The 20,309-nt window shown below is 31.7% G+C and overlaps 1 protein-coding gene and 1 long non-coding RNA gene across 2 annotated transcripts; one reads left to right on the forward strand and one right to left on the reverse strand.

Moving 5' to 3' along the window:
- Window positions 1-530: 530 nt before the first annotated feature.
- LOC125495152 (uncharacterized) lies at window positions 531-2,821 on the reverse strand. Its single transcript, XR_007271834.2, has 3 exons — window positions 2,646-2,821; window positions 972-1,046; window positions 531-854 (listed from the first exon to the last, which is right to left on the reverse strand). It is a non-coding gene; the product is annotated as an uncharacterized LOC125495152 (long non-coding RNA).
- Window positions 2,822-13,728: 10,907 nt separating this feature from the next.
- LOC104887209 (MLP-like protein 34) lies at window positions 13,729-19,441 on the forward strand. The gene is made up of 2 exons (XM_010671805.3): window positions 13,729-14,004; window positions 18,898-19,441. The coding sequence occupies exons 1-2, from the start codon at window positions 13,812-13,814 to the stop codon at window positions 19,173-19,175; spliced, it is 471 nt and encodes a 156-aa protein (XP_010670107.1). The 5' UTR covers window positions 13,729-13,811; the 3' UTR covers window positions 19,176-19,441.
- The last annotated feature ends 868 nt before the right edge of the window (window positions 19,442-20,309 follow it).

Below are 20,309 nucleotides of genomic sequence, written 5' to 3' on the forward strand. Positions count from 1 at the left end.
AAACAGTATATGTTCTATCAAAAGCCGATATGCTCAAATGATTAAGTATTTCATCTACTCTTTTATGCAAAAAATTATGGCACCTAAAACAAGGACAAGGTAACCTAGTACGATCTCCGGAGTTCTTGACGGCGAAATTGATAAATTCCTTTACTCCTGCCATATATTCACTACAAGAAATTTGATTTTTGGCAACAAAAGAAGTCGTTGCGATAAATATTTTTGGCAACAAATTAGCATTATCTGCAACGACTTCGGCTCGTTATGAGAGATGCTGTTACTAAAGGTATTCGCAACAACATATTTTCGTTGCCAAAAATAGCTATTTTGGCAACAAATTACTCGTTGCAAAAATAATTACGTTGTCATAGTTTCATCATCAGCCTAGATATGAACCTTATTTTCCGCTACAAAATTTGTCGTTGCAGAAGTTTAAAATTCTGCAACATTAAACAGCTGTTACAAAAGAGCAAATAGCTTATTTACAGTAACAAATATCGTTGTTGCCAAAGGTATACATACATACTACATATATATATATATATATATATTGTTTTTGAGGGATAATTAATGTAAATACCTGCAGTCCTGCAGAAAAACAAATATGTGTATTATCAATGTAATATGTAAATACCCATTATAGCTATAATAATCATTACATATAGTTTAGTGAAATGTATTATCAATACATAGTCCCAAATCTTAAGTGATCCCAATAATTAACTATACATACATTCTAAAAGAAATTGGAACAGCCAATTTGTTAACTATACAATTTTCTTTGGAGAAACATGCATTTTCGTTCATGATAGACTCCTCACCCGAGATCGCCATCATCTTCAAACACTGCCTAACTAAGAAAAAGAAACAAGCCAACAGATTAAATGAAAAAAATTCAAAAAATAAAATTTGTTATTCTTTGTTTCAAACTTAAATGGAAGTGACAAAAAGTGATAATATATGAAATTTACCTTTATAAAGTTTTAAGCTTTTTAGTAGTCCCCTCTAAATGCTCTTTTTTATTAGCATCTTACTTACCACCATATCTGCATTCAAAAACAAATGTTCAAAAGTTACCAAAATTTGAAGTCCAATTCAATGATCATAGTTATGCAACCTAGCATGCTATTAGGTCCATTCCTGCATATTGGTACGAAATCTCCATCAGGACCCCAATCAACTCGGTAAATCTAAACTTGAGCCACCAAGAAAAAGAAGAAAAGAGAGTCAAGGGTAACTAAAGTTGCTATTCTAGTACACTCAGTTGCTCATCAGAGATACCAGGGGATTGAACATACAAAGTCAATCTATCTCCCATTTCCAATAATCCTGTTGATCTTACAATTTCCTTTAACTAGGTGAACTTTTATCCAACATCCACCAGACCATGTTCATTGGTAATATGACACCATTACTCTATTTGCCCTATGCCACATGATCAGTAAACACAGTCAAATCTACAGTATTAATAATATTACTAATTTCATTGAAGCAAAGAAGCTAGTGTCTTTAGCACATTGCTTTTTTCTAATTAATTAGGACCCTCTAGAACCACAAAAAGATTTGGGCTAAATACAAAATCATATAACCGACTTCCTCAGATCTTCACGGTCCCAGGATTACAAGTCCATCTTATATTTGTCACGATAATTTACAATCCTAAGTATATCAATCTGGGATCACTAAAGGTCCTCAACTCTATCTGATTCGCTCAAGAATAGCACATGACTAAGAAGTTCTATAATTATAAGCACTACAAACACATGAAAACTACTCAAAATCAAAATCAAAATGAAAGACATTAAATCATATTAGAAGAAAAACACAAAGCAAGGTGGCATACTCTAAACAGGCAACTTATCTTAAAGTTGAGACTTGATGAGATTTATATTTTATAAATAATACAACACTTAAGATTAGCAATTTAGTACGAAGGCAAGGAGAAAAATAGGGAAATACCAAACCCCCATCCAAGATCGGATAACTCTTTAACAAAACATTGGGAACACAACACCAGGAGAATAGTTTGGTGGTTTACACAAGAATAATCTGCACATAATCACAATTGGGAGCCTCTTGAATAACATAGTAGAAAATAAATCACACGGTAAATAGAAATCACAAATTACTAAATTATCATGAAACAACAACGAATGGAACAAGGGTTAAACCAAAGAACCTGAACGTACATTACTTAGCAACCTAATTAAGTATTGATCGAGTAGAAACTGAGACACAAACAATAGGTACAAATCAAAAATTGCTTTATTACCATCAAAAAAATAAACAATAAGAGGGGTGAAACGAGCAATTAACATGTTAAGGCTCATTCGAGAATTAGATAAACACTCTAAATCATCTAATTTATTTAGGAAATCATAAAGCTACACTAAAAAAAACAAAAGATGCAAAGCCCATTATTTAAATATCTTAACCAAGAACCTCAAAAGTTCAGCAAAATAAAAGGAAAGCAAGTTCATTTATATAATCTTTGCTGAATATTGTAATAGAAAAGACGAAAAATTGAAGAAAATAACATAACTCTAAACAGTCAATCAACAAACAACTCCAATTTTCCTCTAATTTGGATAGTCTCAATTCTCGAAATGAACAAAAAACGAAAAAGTAGAATTTTGAGAATTAACCTGATGAATTCAAGTCAAAAGAGAGAGAAAAGCCTTGGATAACAACCACGAGTTTTCGCCGAATTTTCGTCGTGTTGTTTAGTAGTGAAGTAGCAGAGCGATGCGAGAGGAAAGTGGCGGCGAGCAGCGGCAGCCCAACGACCATGAACAAGGGAGAGAGTGAAGGCAAGCAGTGGCAGGGTGTAACAGCCCGCACTTCCGAGCTGATAGCTAATCATACTTAACATTCATGAAACTCAATTAACACTTAATAACCTTGAATTAACTATTTACTCGCAACGGGAACATAAACTTTAAACCGATCCTGGACCTGTGGGTCAGGGCCCACAACATAATAACTTCAAAGCCAATACCTGATTATATATTACTTTACTCGAAATCCCAAAACAATACAATACTTAATGTCAAATAAGAACTTAATATTCAACAGTTATATTCTAAATATAACTTCAAATCTCTAATTTAATTTCCATCTCTTAACTGAAAACTCTTTCTCTTAATTCTTCCAGAAATCCAAACATACACCTGCAAATTTACAGACGAAAATACAAAACAAAAACAAAACTAAAATGAGCGAAAAACTCAGTATCTTTACTTCAGCCCGTCAAAACGATTTTGGTTCGTAAACATTTTTCATAACAGAAATAACTTGGTAATTGTTCGGAAATAATTCATCTTTTTAGTATATCGCTGGCATAGCTTAATCACATTACATAAATCGCTGGCAAGTACAGGCTTATAACATAACTTAACATAATATTCGACCTTATCTGGTCTTATCTCATATACGAATCATTTTACTCCACCTGTACCTTGCCCAATATTCATCTCAGTTCATAAACTAAGCCAGCTAAAACAATTTCGAAGTCCCTTTTACATATTTCTTACAAATCATATTTCGTAAATATAAACATTCCGAACAATTCCAATAACAGAACAAAAGTATTATTCTTTCATAACCATCAAATATCAATTCACAATTAACTTATAAATATGCATATATAACCATGGCCATGACTATAAACAATGTATGATATTGAAAACACGATATCACATGGGCATGTAAATTCATTTTGCTGAACATAAAGGTTACCTCAATTGCAAACCAATTCCTTAAAATGCAATCCAATAACTCAGCCCCCTTAAGCTCCTTTAATTCTCCAAGCTCCACAAATTGATATACATAAGATGCCTCAGAAGCAATACCGATAATTAATCACCAATCTTTTACTACAATTTAGAAAAATAAATTGGCTTTCCTACATTCATTAAATTTTCCATGAACTAAACACAACATCTTATATGCAAGCTATTCCTCTAACCAACTCACATACTAACTCTAATTAATCTTATTTTGGAAATTATTACACTGATTTGCAGACATGAAATTATGATTTGGATTTGAAATATACGAAACAGAACTTGTAAAATTTAATTCGTCAAGCTTACTAAAGATTATAAGCTCCAAAACCATTTCCAATCATTTTAACCAAAGAAAGTTTCAATCTTTACTTCCAATATTAAAACAACTATTTAAGTCCTATTATGATATTATGCCCAAGATGCAAAATTTGATTTGAAGATTCACACAAGTGTATGCTTAGTATCGAATTTTAAAATTTTTATATCGTTTGTAGTCATGGCCATGGTTATATATATGCATATTTATAAGTTAATTGTGAATTGATATTTGATGGTTATGAAAGAATAATACTTTTGTTTTGTTATTGGAATTGTTCGGAATGTTTATATTTACGAAATATGATTTGTAAGAAATATGTAAAAGGGACTTCGAAATTGTTTTAGCTGGCTTAGTTTATGAACTGAGATGAATAGTGGGCAATGTACAGGTGGAGGAAAATGATTCGTATATGAGTTAAGACCAGATAAGGTCGAATATTATGTTATGTTATGTTATAAGCATGTACTTCCGAGCGATTTGTGTTAAGTAATTGAGCTATGCCAGCGATATATTTTAAATGATGAATTATTTTCGAACAATTATTACGTTTGTTTCTGACATGAAAAATGTTTACGAACCAAAACCGTTTTGACGGGCTGAAGTAGAGTTACTGAGTTTTTCGCTCATTTTAGTTGTTGTTTTTGTCTTGTATTTTTCCTCTATAATTTGCAGGTGTATGTTCGGGTTTCGGAATGAATCAAGAGAAAGAGTTTTCAATAAATTAGGGATTCGAAGTTATATTTAGAATATAAGTTATTGAATATTAAGTTTTCATTTGGTGTTTCAGTATTGTATTGTTTTGGGGTTCGAGTAAGATATTATGTAATATGTTATTTGGTTATCGAGGATGATGTGTTGTGGGCCCTGACCCACAAGTCCAGGATCGCTTTAAGGTTTATGTTTCCGCTGCGAGTAATTATCGATTTCAGGTTATTAAGCGTTAATTGTAATGAGTGTATCTTAAGTATGTTTAGCTAGCAGCTCGGAAGTGCGGGCTGTTACACAGGGTCTCGGCGAGGCAAGAACCATGGGAGCATTGGGAGGCAAGAGAGAATAGCAGGTTTAAGGATTTTGGTATTTAGGGTTTGCTCTAGATTGATGAACTGAACGAAAACTTATGGGAAAGTTAGATCTGAAAAGAAAGTGTAAAAAAGTTTCTTTCTGGAAAATATAAATTAAACTGTTTTTTGGCAACGATGACTATTGTAGCCAAAAGTTAACATTTTTAGTGCAACGACCAAACACATGTAGCTATAAATTAATTCATTTTCAGCAACGAAGCCCTTGTTGCCAAAAGTTAACCACTTTTTCATATACCGCGCTTCAGAAAGTTGGTGGAGGGAGAATAAAATTCATATTTAGAGCAACAATTTTTAGTCACGGCCCAAATTTATTTGTTGCAAAAATATTATTTTATCAACGAAAGTCTAAGTTGTTGCAAAAACATTGTTGCCAAAACTCAATTTTCTTGTAGTGATTCTAGATCACCCGGTTTTGACTTTTATATCCAACTGCGATCCATATCTACACACCAAGAATTTAACATATTTAAATATATCCGGAGAACATTAAGCCGCCAAAATTTTCCTATAAATTGGTATAAAAGCATGCATTCACATCCTAAGCGAGGTTACACTTAAAAGTACAATCTCAAATAAGGGACTACGTAGAGCCTATTCCAAATGAGAAAATCTTGAACGGGTACTAGGTCAATGCAAATGAATATATGCGCAATCAAACGCAAAAGTAGGAAAATTTGCATTGTTTACCTAATTAATCCACGTATAGACAAAGCAATTCAAGGTGTTAGCAACAACACAAGCCACACCTAAAATGAACAATAAACACATAAAACAAGTTAAATAGTTAAATGATAAAATTGCATATAGTTAACTGACTTTAATATATACACGAGAAATAGAACAATCCTAATGTATAATATATAAACGATAAGGGAAAGATGCACCAATCACATAAACCAATAATTTTCAAGTGACGCAGTCGGAAATTACTTGCTATGAACTCTGTAATATTATTAAAAGTCAAAAAACTGCCTCCAAACAATCACCTAATAATTTTTAAATACTTTAAATGAAACCCTAATACGAAATTAGGGAAATAATAAAATTTGAAAATAATTAAAATGTTGATTTCGGGCCTTAAACGAATTCGAATGGCTTAAAAAGCATATAGATCACAGCATAGCGGTGAGTTTGACTCGTTGGGCCGTTCCGCTTTCGAAAAGATATCACAATAAGCAATCGGACTCCGTCGGCCCGATTAGTTGAAATCATTTCAGGCTTTTTTGTCGAACTTCATTATCAAACTTTTTCGCTAGCCAACCTACATCATGAAGTGTCTTATAACTTTTTTCCCTAAAATACACAAAAGAAGGGGTCTAACTTATGGTTTGTTTGGCTTTGGGATATTATCAAGGGAAAAGAAAATCCCTTATCCCAATTACTAAGGATAGTTGTGGCTATTTTTCAGTTCTCTTGAACAAGACCTTATCTAGTGCGGCTCTTTATTTAGAGACAGACCCAGATGGATAATGTTCTCATAGCTTAACATTGTGAGAACAACTCACAACAGCAGTTTCCTTTTTAAGCTAGCTATCTTTCTGCTCTGAATTTGTTAGTTGTTATTAGATAAGATTATTTATTTGCCATATGAATGGAACATTTGAAAATTTCTCCTAGGAAGACCAGTTATCACAAATTAGTCAAAGACTTTCTACTGTATTTTCTACAATCCTTATTAAGCATCTTGTACCTACTTAGGACTAGTATTTACTGTCGTTGCAGACTCGTTGGGTTAAGTTCATTGTCTTGCAATCTATTGTTGATTTGTTGCTATCATATAATGATGACATTATATCGCATTCCTGTACAAATCTAATTGCAAATTTGATTGGCAGTCTCTTTGTGGGACCCAAAATTGAGTTTTCCTTCAGCAAGTTATGCCAATTTCTGTACTAATTTTAGCAATTTTTTTTTTCTCTAGAATTTCATTAATTGGCATTTTGCTATCTGCAGGACATGGATGTATGAGAACACTGAATTCAGAAAGATGAGAGAGTGTCGACTGTCGAGAGATATCACAGTTTATTCCAGATAACTAATCACAGTTTAAGAGTTGGTACAATGGTAACTTTGTGGGTTAATGGTTAATTGTCTTGCTATTTTTAGAGCACCAAATTCGTCACTCCCAAACCTTGCAGTAGCACTAACTTCCCCCTTGCTAACAACACTAACCTACCCTGACTCTAATCACTACCATATACAAACATTCTCATTAAACCATCACAATTTAACATATAGCCTCTAACATTCAATCTCTCCACAAATAAACCATCAAATTTCAAAATTCTAGTCTCGCACAACTAACATCAATTGCATCCATCTATTTCAACTAAAATGATGTGCAATTCAAACACCCCACAGTAAATCCTAGCTGCTGAAACTCGAATTTGTTGCATAAATAAATAATTGATGAAATCCTTCTATAATTTGAAAGATATACTGAATTTGTTGCATATCTAAGAACTGATGAATCGTCTAAAGCGACAAATCCGAATTTTTTGCATATCTAAGAATTGATGGTTTATTGCTGAACTACCGTACCCAGCTGTTTTATTACAAACTCGAATTTGTTGCATATCTAAGAATTAATGAATCTGCCATACAAAATGCTGTGAGTATCTGGACTTTTATTGTTACATGTCAGTTATTGTACTCCCAACCCAGTTTATTGCTAAGGAGAGAACCATGAAGAACACTGTGCAACCTGGTTTATTGCTTTGGTTTGTTTTTGGTTTTATAGCAAGTAGTGATCTAAGTAACGAAAATCTAACACAATCGTCTAAAGCAATAAACAATGCAAATTATGCAAAAACTGAATACTAAAATTAAACAAACCAATAGAGATCAAATCAATCATTACTAAAAACTTAAACTTTATGAATTTTACAATTGCGAAGCTAATGTTAGTCAATTCACCTGAAATCGACGAACAATGTGAAAACCCGAAGATCGATTACAGCGAAAAGAATTGACGAAGTTGAATCACAAATTCCAGGATTACGAACTAGCGGAATTGAAAAACAATTACGCTTCTTACTGACTAATTTGAGTCGAAAAATTCTGAATTCTGAATAGAGAGGATTATTTCGTATTGTGATTGAAAGATCAAATTGTGGAAGACAAATTTTCAGTTTTCAATTGAGAATTGAGGGGAATTTAGGTGGAATTGTGATGGACAATTTTGGATAATGGGGAGAATTTGGATTTTGGGGAGGATTTGGGTTTTGGGAGTGGAGGTTTTAGGGATCGATGGCGCGGCTAAGGATAAATAATTTTAAGCTGGAGTACGTGGTAGTTATTTTTTTTTCTTATGGTATTTGTTGCATTAAAAAGGATAAATAATTTTAAAAGTAAATATAATTATGTATAAAACTTATATTAGACTAGAGACTAGAGTATTATTTAAAAGATATTAAATTTTAAAATTGATATTTTTAGGAAACCGGTTCAAGTTAGAATTAGTCTCCTATATATTCACAAGAAGAATATATGTACGTATAATATTGAATTATGTTGAAAAAAAATTGAATTAAAAAAATAAAATATTCAAGGAAACCGGTTTTACTTGGAAGCAGTCTCCTATTTCACAACAACTTTTTTTATCAGTCAAATACCTAAACTTAAGAGACTAGTTTTAGATAATCAACGGTTTCCTATATTTAAGAAATGGGTTAGTAACCTCAACCGGTCTCCTATAGGTAGTTTCTTTGGCCATTTTTGTAGTAGTGAACTTTGGAATATATATATTTGTAAATCAAATTAATTTTTAATCAACAGGCGCTATCTGCACAAGAAAGAAAAAAGATTATGTTTGACATAACTGATGCCTTCGAAGACAACGAAGAACTGATTAAGACTGAAAATAATGCTGACATTGCTGCTGCTCAACAAGCTGGATATGAGAAATCATCGGTGGCCCGGCTAGCCTTGAAGCCTGGCAAGGCAAGACAACACTTTATTTTTTGCATTCTGTCTGGCTGGTTTTATTTTGTCATGTGAATTTTTGTTGACTCCCTTCGATCTATGTAAAAGCAGTTTTTTACACTTCTTTTCTGGTGGTTCATAATCATATGCTGTTTTTAATTATGCAAATTTCTAGTCTTGCCAAATTAATTTGTGTCCTTGCTGAGATGGAGGTACTTTGATCCAGAAACACATAATTTTAGAGTTGTTTTGATCCAAATTATATGTTTTACATTTTCAGTGCAAAATTGGACTAGCGCTCCTATATAATGTCAATGGGATTTCAAACCCCAATGCTTTTCTACTAATTATATTAATGCATATTTTGGCTGCATATTTGTTGCATTTTATAGAACTGGTCCGAATCGGTTCCGGTTTTTAAATATTTAATTGTGGAGTTTGGAAGGGTAAAAGAGAAGAAATTGCTTTAGCACTATATTGTGATAGCCATTAAGTTAAGTTTGTGGCCGGAGCAGAAAGCCCAAATTTCTCAAGATTGGTTGTTCGTGTAATATGTTTTAGGGTTTAGTAATTCTTACTAGTGTTTGTATGGGTAAAGCAGTTGGACTTTTTTTAATGATTATTCTATTGAGGAGACTCAAAGGAATTGGGCTAATTTGTAATTTTGTCTTCTGTTTCTGTTTTGAGGACAACTTCTCCTCTCTTTAGTGATCGTTCTCGTGCGGATAATTTTTGTATAATTTAATTATTAAGGAAAAAGGTATTAGATGTTCTTTCTATTATGCAAGAGGCTAAACTCGCATTTATTATGGGTTTGAGGGAGTATTTAGATTTGGGGGTGAGGACATGTCGTAAGCACGATTGCGTAGATTACAGAATATTAATCAACGTGGAATTTATGCTCTTGGTTGGTGTAAAGTGAATTTTAAATGCAACTAAATAAATTGATTTCTTTCTTTTCCATGATTACCGTCCTTTCAGATTGCAGATGGACATAAATTGAGTTCTAATTGCGTATTCATCTTGTTGCTCATAAGGATTGGCTAATTATTTAATAAATCTTTGTTTCTTGAGATATTTTTCTCATTATAGGTCTGTTATTATGATTTAGCTTCATTGTATTTATATATATCTTTTAGATTTTTATGTATTTGTTGTTGCTTCATACTTACCATTTTCTTAGCCCTAAACTCATTCACGTATACACTTGATCTTATCTTTCTTTCTTGCTATTTTGTCAGATCATCTTCTATGGCTGCAACTAACTCCTAACTCACTATCTTTAGCTGCAAGAAACATAATCATTTTTGTTTTCAAGCATCAACCACATGTGTCTTCTCTCTTAATTACTCTATAATCAATTTACTTAACAACTAAGAGATTAATTTGTGTGGGGTGTGGGTAAAGTAGGAGAGAGAAAAGGGTTGAGATAAATAAACAAATAAAAAGGGGTTAAAATAGGAGAGAGAAAGGGAGTAAAATTGAATTAATAATGTAATGATGGACCATATGATAGGGACATGAGAGGATAAAAAGGGGGGAAAAATTCCAAATAAGGAATAAAGTAATAGAGTGAAGATCTTTTGGAAACGCACTTAAACGGAAAAGGAAAGTTCTTTAGGAAACAAAAGGAGTATGTTGGATCATATTATAATAAATAAGTTATTAAGAAAAAATATGAATTTAATATAATAAGAGTTATTTTAACTAATATGTTGGATCATATTATACTACGAGCCTGTTCGATCGGCAAAAGTAGTTATCGTCTATTCAGGTAGCTGTTATCTCGGGTAGTTGTTAGTTGTTAGCTCTTAGCTGTGAAAGTAGCTGTTTATAATATAAATGTTCGGTAAAAGTAGTTGTTGTGATTATATATGATAAAAATGATATATTATTTAATTATAATTATATGATTAATTACTATAATTATATGATTAATTATTATATTAATTATAATTATATGATTAATTACTATATAGTTTTAGAATTATTATAATTATAATCAATAATATATCTACTTTATCTTATTTATTATCACAAAATTAATGAAATGAATATAAATCAACCACATAGAAATATAACAGTTCATCGCAGGTGCTTCAAAATCTAGTATAAATTAAGCTATTATGGATTTTTTGAAACCAAATCCAATAATGCATTTATATATGGTTTATTACGTTTTTAAACTATCCTAAACTCTATTTGATAAATATGGATCTTTAATTCGATTTTAGTAACCTTTATGGAAAAGGATTTAATTTATGAGAATGTAGTTTGTCTAATGCATGCTAGAACCTTGGTCTCATCTATTCTCTATAAGAACCTAAAGTATCTCTCTTACTCTTCCCCTTCACAAAAACAACATGCATAACCATTTTACTTTTGCTCTATCTTTTCGAAATGTTTGAATACTCAATAATCTCAATGTCATCTATAATGCTATCTCTCCTCTATTCCTAGTTTCTTCTAATTTTCCTTTTATCTACAATTTTTTCTGCTGCCCATGTTTCTTGAAATTTTGAAGCTTTCAATTTTTGATTTGAATGGTTGAGACACAGGACACATTTGCTTGTGGTGACATCGTTTCTTATGGACGCTTCTAATTGCTGGAATAATATCAACAATTCCCAACTTTAGTAAGATCAAAATTTACATATGTTATTATCTAATCTCTATGAGCAGACAATAAATGAATTGGGAAGACATTTAGAGTCGAAAATGTTTATGGTCAACTTTATAGTATGATGATGAGAGATTTATAATAGGCAATTATTTTGTGATTGATTTTATACCAATCTTAACACTCAACAGAAAGAATATTATGAATTTTGAATCAATCACACGTTGATTGTGATTTCAATCAAAGTAATTAGCCTCGATTTTCGCAAATGATTCTTTGCTTGGAATAAACAATTTATATTTGACTTTCCTAGTATAAATTATTATGAGTGATATTGCAATTTCCTAGCTATTAAGAATATCACACACTCAAGATTTATGTGTAACCGACACGTAAGCAATATCTCTCAAACATCCTACATGTGGCAGCTCAACTGTAGAATAGCAGCGGAAAATGACATGTTGGCGAATGTAGTTTGTCCAATACATGCTAGAACCTTGGTCTCATCTATTCTCTAGAAGAACCTAGAATATCTCTTACTTTTCCCCTTCACAAAAACAACATGCATAACCATTTTACTTTTGCTCTATCTTTTCGAAATGGTCGAATAGTTAATAATACCAATGTCATCTATAATGTCTCTCATCTATTCCTAGTTTCTTCTAATTTTCCTCTTTTCTGCAATTTTTTTTGCTGCCCATGTTTCTTGAAATTTTGAAGCTTTCAATATCTATATATTAATTTGAATGGTTGAGACACTGAACACATTTGCTTGTGGTGACATCGTTTCTTATGGACGCTTCTAATTGCTGGAATAATATCAATGATTTCCATCTTTAGTAAGATCAAAATTTACATATCTTATCCAATCTCTATGAGCAGACAATAAATAAATTGGGAAGACATTTAGAGTCGAAAATATTTATGGTCAACTTTATAGTATGTATAACGATGAAGGATTTATAATAGACAATTATTTTGTGATTGCATATTATACCAATCTCAACACTCAACAGAAAGAATATTATGAATTTTGAATCAATCACACGTTGATTATGATTTCAATCAAAGTAATTAGCCTTGATTTTCGCATATGAATATTTGCTTGGAATAAACAATTTATATTTGACTTTCCTAATATAAATGATTATCAGTGATATCATGATTGCAATTTTCCAGCTATTAGGATTAGCACACACTCAAGATTTACGTGTAAGCGACACGTAAGTAATATCTCTCAAACATCCTACATGTGGAAGCTCAACTGTATAATAGCATGGGAAGATGACATGTTGGCGAATTCATTGGAAGCATGACACCTTGGCTTATATATATATATATATATATATATATATATAGGGGCAAGATCACATGAGAATGCTCCTTACATGAGAAATGAGAATAAATCTCAACCACATGATTGAATTAGAGTTACAATACTTGTTCATTAGAGTTATACCCACCTAAAAAATTTAGAGCCAAAAAAAAATTCAAATTTTGAATTTTGTTTTTCTAATATTCTTTTTTTTTTGGAGTTATATCACTCTTTCATTAGAGTTACATCACTTATTCATAAGAGTTATAGCGCCTCAATATCATTCTCATTTCTCATGTAAGTGTGCATTCTCATATGAACTTACTTCTATATATATATATATATATATATATATATGATTAGTTAACATTTAGTAGGGATGAGAAATCGATTGACTTTTCTCATAATTTTGAGAAAACAAATAAATTAGTATATCATGATTCACGCATGAATCATTGAACCCGGATAGGTGACAAAAGAGCAGTTGATATTATTGAGAGAGAAGTTTTTTTTTGGAAAATTAATATATATATATATATATATATATATATATATATATATATATATATATATATATATATAAAATGTTGGCCAAAGATACAAGGGACATATAAACTAAAGATAAGTGCAAGGGACAGATCACTGTATTACTTTTCTCTCCTATAAATAGGCGTTGTAATATGCACTTAAAATTTGTGTGTGTAGAAAATACTAGCTCTAAACTGTAAAACTTGTAGTGAATATTAATAAAAATAAAATAACTATGAGTAGTCTTAAACGTAAGCTTGAGGGTGAGGTTGAGATTAGAGCAACTGCTGCAGATGCGCACCATGAAATAGTTTCGAGTAAACCTCATCATGTTTGTCATGCAGCCTCTCACTTTATTCAGGCGGTTGATTTGCACGAGGGTGACCATGGTAACCAAGGCTGTAAATCTCTTTGGAAGTACACTTTAGGTAAATTTCAATTCCTCTCCCTAAAAATACATCTAATTTTTTTATAACCTAAGATGAAACTCATATAACCAAGCTTGTTTTAGAGGTGGTGGGGAACTCACCTTGTAACTTGAAGACCTTGTAATTTGAAGGTCACAAGTTCGAAGCGCACCACCTATTAGTGCTTGAGAGTAGGGATTCTCTTATATCTCCTTATTCTTAAGCGTTAACATGTGTAGCCGAGTCCAGTAGGATCTTTCTTCTTACCAACGGGTCCCTAGTGGGGACCCAAAAAAAAATGAAACGCATATAAGTAGGGGGAAAATTGGGGAATCCCTCCTTGCATGGGCCATGGGGTGAGACTAGATCTCAAGAATCTATAGAATCCAAAGTGATACCAACACTATTAGGCTATCACCTGCCACTCTAAAAAAAATACATCGAACATGAATACATGATAGTCAAAAATACAATTAGATTTTCATTGTAGCATTAAATTTAAGTCTTGCTTCCTTTTTTTTGTTAGTCTAAATGGTTATTGAAATTCAAACATATTACCGTTGGTATTCAAACATACTACTGTCAGGAGAGCTGATAAGCGCATACCCGGTATTTGTAAATACCGGGGTAAAATTGTAAATAAATACAACTTTTTCTTTTTTTTTTTTTGTTTTTTTTATATATATTTTTTTTTTGAGTTTTTACTTACATATATTCATGATCTGATTTACATTATAGTTGATCTGATTCACATTGTAGTTGATCTGATTCATATAATAGTTGATCTGATTCATATAATAGTTGATCTGTGATTTCTCTCCAATATGATCAGAGTTGTCTAAGTCAACTTTTTTTGTCTTTTTCTGACAAAATTACTAACATACCCTGGTATGGACACTGTTGGCCCATACCGGGTATGCGCATATACTTTCTCCTACTATCAGTCATGCTTAATTTTTTAGTAATTGATATTATTACTCTGAACATACTATTATTTAACAATCAATGATTTAAAGTGCATAATAGTCAACAACATCAAATCCCAGTTAGGAGATTAGAAGAGAGGTAAAGTCATAGGATTTTAAGGGATTTAGGAAGAGCTAAATAAAACTTCAATGAAGGTAGCTGAGTATTGTAGGGCAGAGTGGACGAAAAGAGTATACTGATATCACGGTTTAATATTATTTGTATTCCGTTTCATTCTATTTACTTTGACTTTGTGTTTTGCAAACTTATCTCTCATACATTTTCATTTTCAATCTCGATTTTAAGGTTTATTTTCTATAACATTTTCTTTTGTTTTTCTTCATGTATGTTTTGTCTACCTTCTTTTTATTAAACTTTCTGAATGTTTACGTTTATTTTTAAAGTATGAGAATATTAGTTTTCATGTTATACTTATTCTGATTTGCTGTTTCTTAAGTTTTCTCATCTAACTTCTCTATCTTTCGGTCTATCTTTTTTCTTTTCTTACTCTCTTAAACTTTATTGTGCCGGTGATAATGAAAATGATTTCACATGACTATTTATGTTAGTCCACCCCAAATTATTTTGGGTACTAATACTTAATTAGTTGTTGTTGTCGATGTTGTTTGTTATTGTTGTTGTACTAATCAACAAATAAATAAGAAAAGTGGCATACAAGTAGTACATCTTAAATTGTCGCGCAAAAGATTTGGACTCTAACTTGATTGATTGTGGGTATGGAACATATTAATCCTTTGTACACTAAGACCTTGTTCTTTTGGGCTAAAGTGAGCTATATTGAACTAAATTGAGCTGAAATTGTGACAGTAAACTAGTAGAAATATAACTGAAATTTAGGCCAAAAGTTGATTCCATGTACTCGGAGTAGTTTTTATGACAAGCAATTGATATAATCAAATAAACTATAATTTTAAACATAAACTATGGTGTAGGTAACGTTGCAAACACGGGATACATGTTATAGTATGAAATTATTTTGTTGCATATGAATCTTGTCCAATACATATTAGTCACTAGTGGCAAATCTATCACAAGGTTCAGTGGGTTAACTGCATGATCATTTGTTGCACGTCTTTGCACCTATCTTATAAAATTCAGTTTTAAAATAACTACATCATTTGTTGTAAATCTCACTTTTTCCACCGAATGTTCAAATAAACACAAAAAGTCGAAAAAAGGAAAAAATTGGCAAAGAAAAAAGACCAAAAGAAACTCGCGCAATAAAAAACACTACCCGAAAAAGTAATTGTTCCGGTTGCAAAAGAACAACAAATCTATATAAGAAACTCGCTCCTTATGTTCTCCGTTAAAATGTTGGCTCAGTGATATCTATTCGATTTAAGCATTTGCAGCCTTCATCAGTTGACCTAATTAAGTTCGACTCCTAATTAGAGCACTTTTTCCTCTTTGCACGTTCTTGTCATTTCTTGTTTTTGTTTTTTTTAAAAGTTACCTAAATCGACCTAACTTTTACTTTTTTTTCTTTTTCTCTTCAATATTTTAGTTGTCCTTTTGCCCCTCTATATTTTTATATGCATAAATAAATGTTACACAATCGTTAAATATATCAGAAATGATAATGATATGCTCATGTATTTATATGGTCAGCTCTAACTACTATAAAATCGAGATTAATCTTTTTTTTCCATGGTATAATTTTAACACACAACTGATAAAAATGATAAACAAAAATGAATGATAATATATTTTAATTGATTTTTATTTTTAATATGTAACAATGCATTAAATTACTAGTTACTGGTTGTAATTTGAATTTGGACCAGTATAATAGAATATCTAATCAAGTTTTTTGTTTTATTTTATGAACTCCGAACTCACACAGATCAAATCGTGAATCCGCCACTATTAGTCAAAATGCGTCGCCTTACTGTTCTCTCTAGCATTGAGATAGTGTGAGAATGTGACTTCCATTGTAGGATGACATCTCTATAGGTAAAAGCTGTTCATCGATGTTATTAAATAAAATATGTAAGAGAATCATTTAACTCTATCAACTAACACCAAATAGCATCAATGACTTGACAGTAGTGTCGACTTGACACTACCCCCAACCATAATTAGTAAAAGTATATCTATAATCTATAATAATAGAGGGGGAAAAAGTCCAAATTTATGAAATAGTGCTTCTTCTGACGTTATGTAAAACATATACTTCCTCCGTTTTTTATTAGATGTTACATTTTTCAAATCGCGGACTCCTAGGTAAATTTTGGAGATGAGACAGATCAGTGGCGGACCCAGGAATTTGAATATGGGGATACGGAGTTACGGACGTACAACAAACACAAAAATAGTAGAAAAAAGTTCATAAAAAAAGTTCAATACATAAGTCTTACAACCAAAATATCCATAGTCATACAACCAATTTTGTTAAAAAAATACATAAGATTAAACTTCAAACTAAAACTATTCAATTAAATTAAGAGTCTAACAATATTCAATTAAATTAAGAATCTAACAATGTTCAAATTCAACAATTTACATCTAAATATTCAATTAAATTAAGAATCTAACAATATATAAACCCTAACTAATTAATCAACAATGTTCAAATTCAGCAATTTACATCTAAATATTTCAATTAAATTAAGAATCTAACAATATATAAACTTAGATAAGATGAAAAATCTGAAATTAGAACACAAAAGTATAAACCCTAACTAATTAATCACCAATGTTCAAATTCAACAATTTACATCTAAATATTCAATTAAATTAAGAATCTAACAATATATAAACTTAGAAAAGTTGAAAAATCTGAAATTAAAACACAAAAGTATAAACTAAGAACTAAGAAGTAAGAACTAAGAGTCTAAGAACTAAAAACTTACAAGAACAAAGCTGCGATTTGCGTCAGTGGCTTGAGTTTTGCGAAATAGGCCACCGCCGCACCGGCGACCGGCGTGAGTTCAGCGAATTAGGCCACCGGCGGGCGGCCTGTCGGCCGACGGCCGTTATTATGTGAGAGAGAGAGAGGAGAGAGAAGAGAGAGAAGAAAGAGGAGTCTGCTGCGTGAGAAAAGAAAGAAAGAAACGCTCGCTGGCTCGCTGCGCGATTTTTTTTCAATTTTTTTAATTTTTTTTTTTTTAAACTGATTTTTTTTTTTGAATTTGGGGATACAGCTGTACCCCCATGTCCCCTTCTAGGTCCGCCACTGAGACAGATGGAGAGATGAAAAACAAAAGGGTCCTATATGATGAACATTTGATAGAAGAGAGATAGAGAGAAGTTATTACCCAAAATAAAAATGTAACATCTAATTTAGAACTTTCTAAAATAGAAAGTATAACATCTAAAAGAAAATGGAGGAAGTAGAATTTTACCTTCCAATCAATGGTGGATTTAAGATTGTGAACTTAGGGATACAAATGTGTCACTTAATAAATCGATGTTAAGATACAAAAATTCCACCAAAACAATGATGTGCGGTTCGGTATGTGAAAATGGGATTTTAGCACTGCAACTTTTATATTCCCTTATTTGCTTGGTACCAACGCGATTTCTTTTGTAGGACTGAAAATGGGAATATGTGGCTCCTAAGTTCTATGGCATGCCCACCAAAATAAGACGGGAGCATGTCTTATGGATGGGAATTGGAAAGAGGAAATAAATTAATAAAGAGAATGGAAAAGAAAGATGAGTAAGGGTTTTAAAGTGATCTTATAATTTACACCCAATTAAATTTCTAATTGCCAAACAAGGTAGTGAGAATATTTTCATGAGTTCCAACACACCAAATCCTACTCCCCAGTCCCCAACCCAATAATCAACATCCGCTATTGCCTAAACTCTCGGTTATTGTTTATTGCTGTTGTAAGAGGGACTAGCATAGTGAAATAGTGAATGATGATGTTTCAAGTCAATAATTGTGAGAAAGTGAATTAATCCTGAATATAATGGTTTTAGGTGGGAAGCCTTTTGAAGCGAAGCTTGTAGTTGATGAGATTGATGAGCAGAAGAAGTTAATCAAATACAGAGCCATCGAAGGCCATATATTAGAAGAGTATAAGACCATAACTGGAACCTGCCAAGTGATACCCAAAGATGCTGAAAACTGCATAGTCAGGTGGACATTTGAGTATGAGAAGCAGCACCCTGGTATACCTGAGCCGACTGCTTTACTCGATTCTTGGCTTAGTGCTGCCAAAGATTTGGATGATCATCACCATGGCATAAAGAAATAATAAGCATGTTTGTATGTGTTTGTCCCTGGATGATAAATTCCGTCAATAATTTCAACAATTCGTTTCTGCAGACGTAGTTGTTGTCTAATTATCATCCAGGTTTATTAATATGTATGGTTAAAGATTATAAATATTGTTGTATTTGTAATATCCATTGCAACTGGCAGCACTATTATAAGTGCAGACCTAGTATGTGTCTTTGTGTGTTCCTTTGTGAAATATATTAAGACGTGCTTTAATTTACATGGCATGTTTACTTGTGGTGACATACTTTTTACTGCCTCTCTCTCCATCTCCATTTATTTGTCTCAGTTAAAGTGTAATCAATCTAATCACCTTTTAATTTTTTTGGGGTCATAAAAGACAAAAATAGTAGGACCGAACAGAATACATGTATTCATGTAAGATAAAAGCTGAATTGCTAATCATATTTAGTATTAAATATTCTCTTTTAGGACATTTACTGCTCCAAACCTCAAACAAAGGATACCTTTAGGGTGTTTTCTCTTCAAACTTAAAAAATTAAGTTTCAGGTCCAATAAGTTCAGATAAGTTGCAATAAGGTCCAATCAGAGCAATAAGTTCCAATCAGGTATAATAAGGTCCAATAAGTTCCAATTAGGTGCAATAAGTTCCAATCAGGTCTAATAAGGTCCAATAATTTCTAATCAGGTGCAATAAGATTCAATCAGGTCCAATAAAGTCCAAATTGTCAATGTTCAATAAACATTTGTATTATTGTCCATTATTTTATTATTCATATCACTATTAGCTTATTATGTTATAATTAAAATTTTAATTACAGTATCGCAATGATTATATAGTATTATACTTGTATTATTGTCTATATTTTGATTATTCATATTACTATTAGCTGATTATATTATTATTAAAAATATTATATTCATGGTCAAATAAGGTTAACATACAATAATAATCATTATAATTACAATATTTTGCAATTCGTCTTTAAATAACTAGAGATAACTGGGCAATTAATACAAGTAACAAGCGAGTGATGAAAGTAAAGTGAGAGATAAGGAGTCCTAATGCATTGTACTACCTTCAAGTAAATGAAAGTGGAGTGAGAATGAGTTCTACTACTTTAGTCATAAATTTTTCATATGTGCCAAT

This window comes from Beta vulgaris, chromosome 2 (genome assembly GCF_026745355.1).
Source record: "Beta vulgaris subsp. vulgaris cultivar EL10 chromosome 2, EL10.2, whole genome shotgun sequence".
Lineage (NCBI taxonomy): Eukaryota > Viridiplantae > Streptophyta > Magnoliopsida > Caryophyllales > Amaranthaceae > Beta > Beta vulgaris.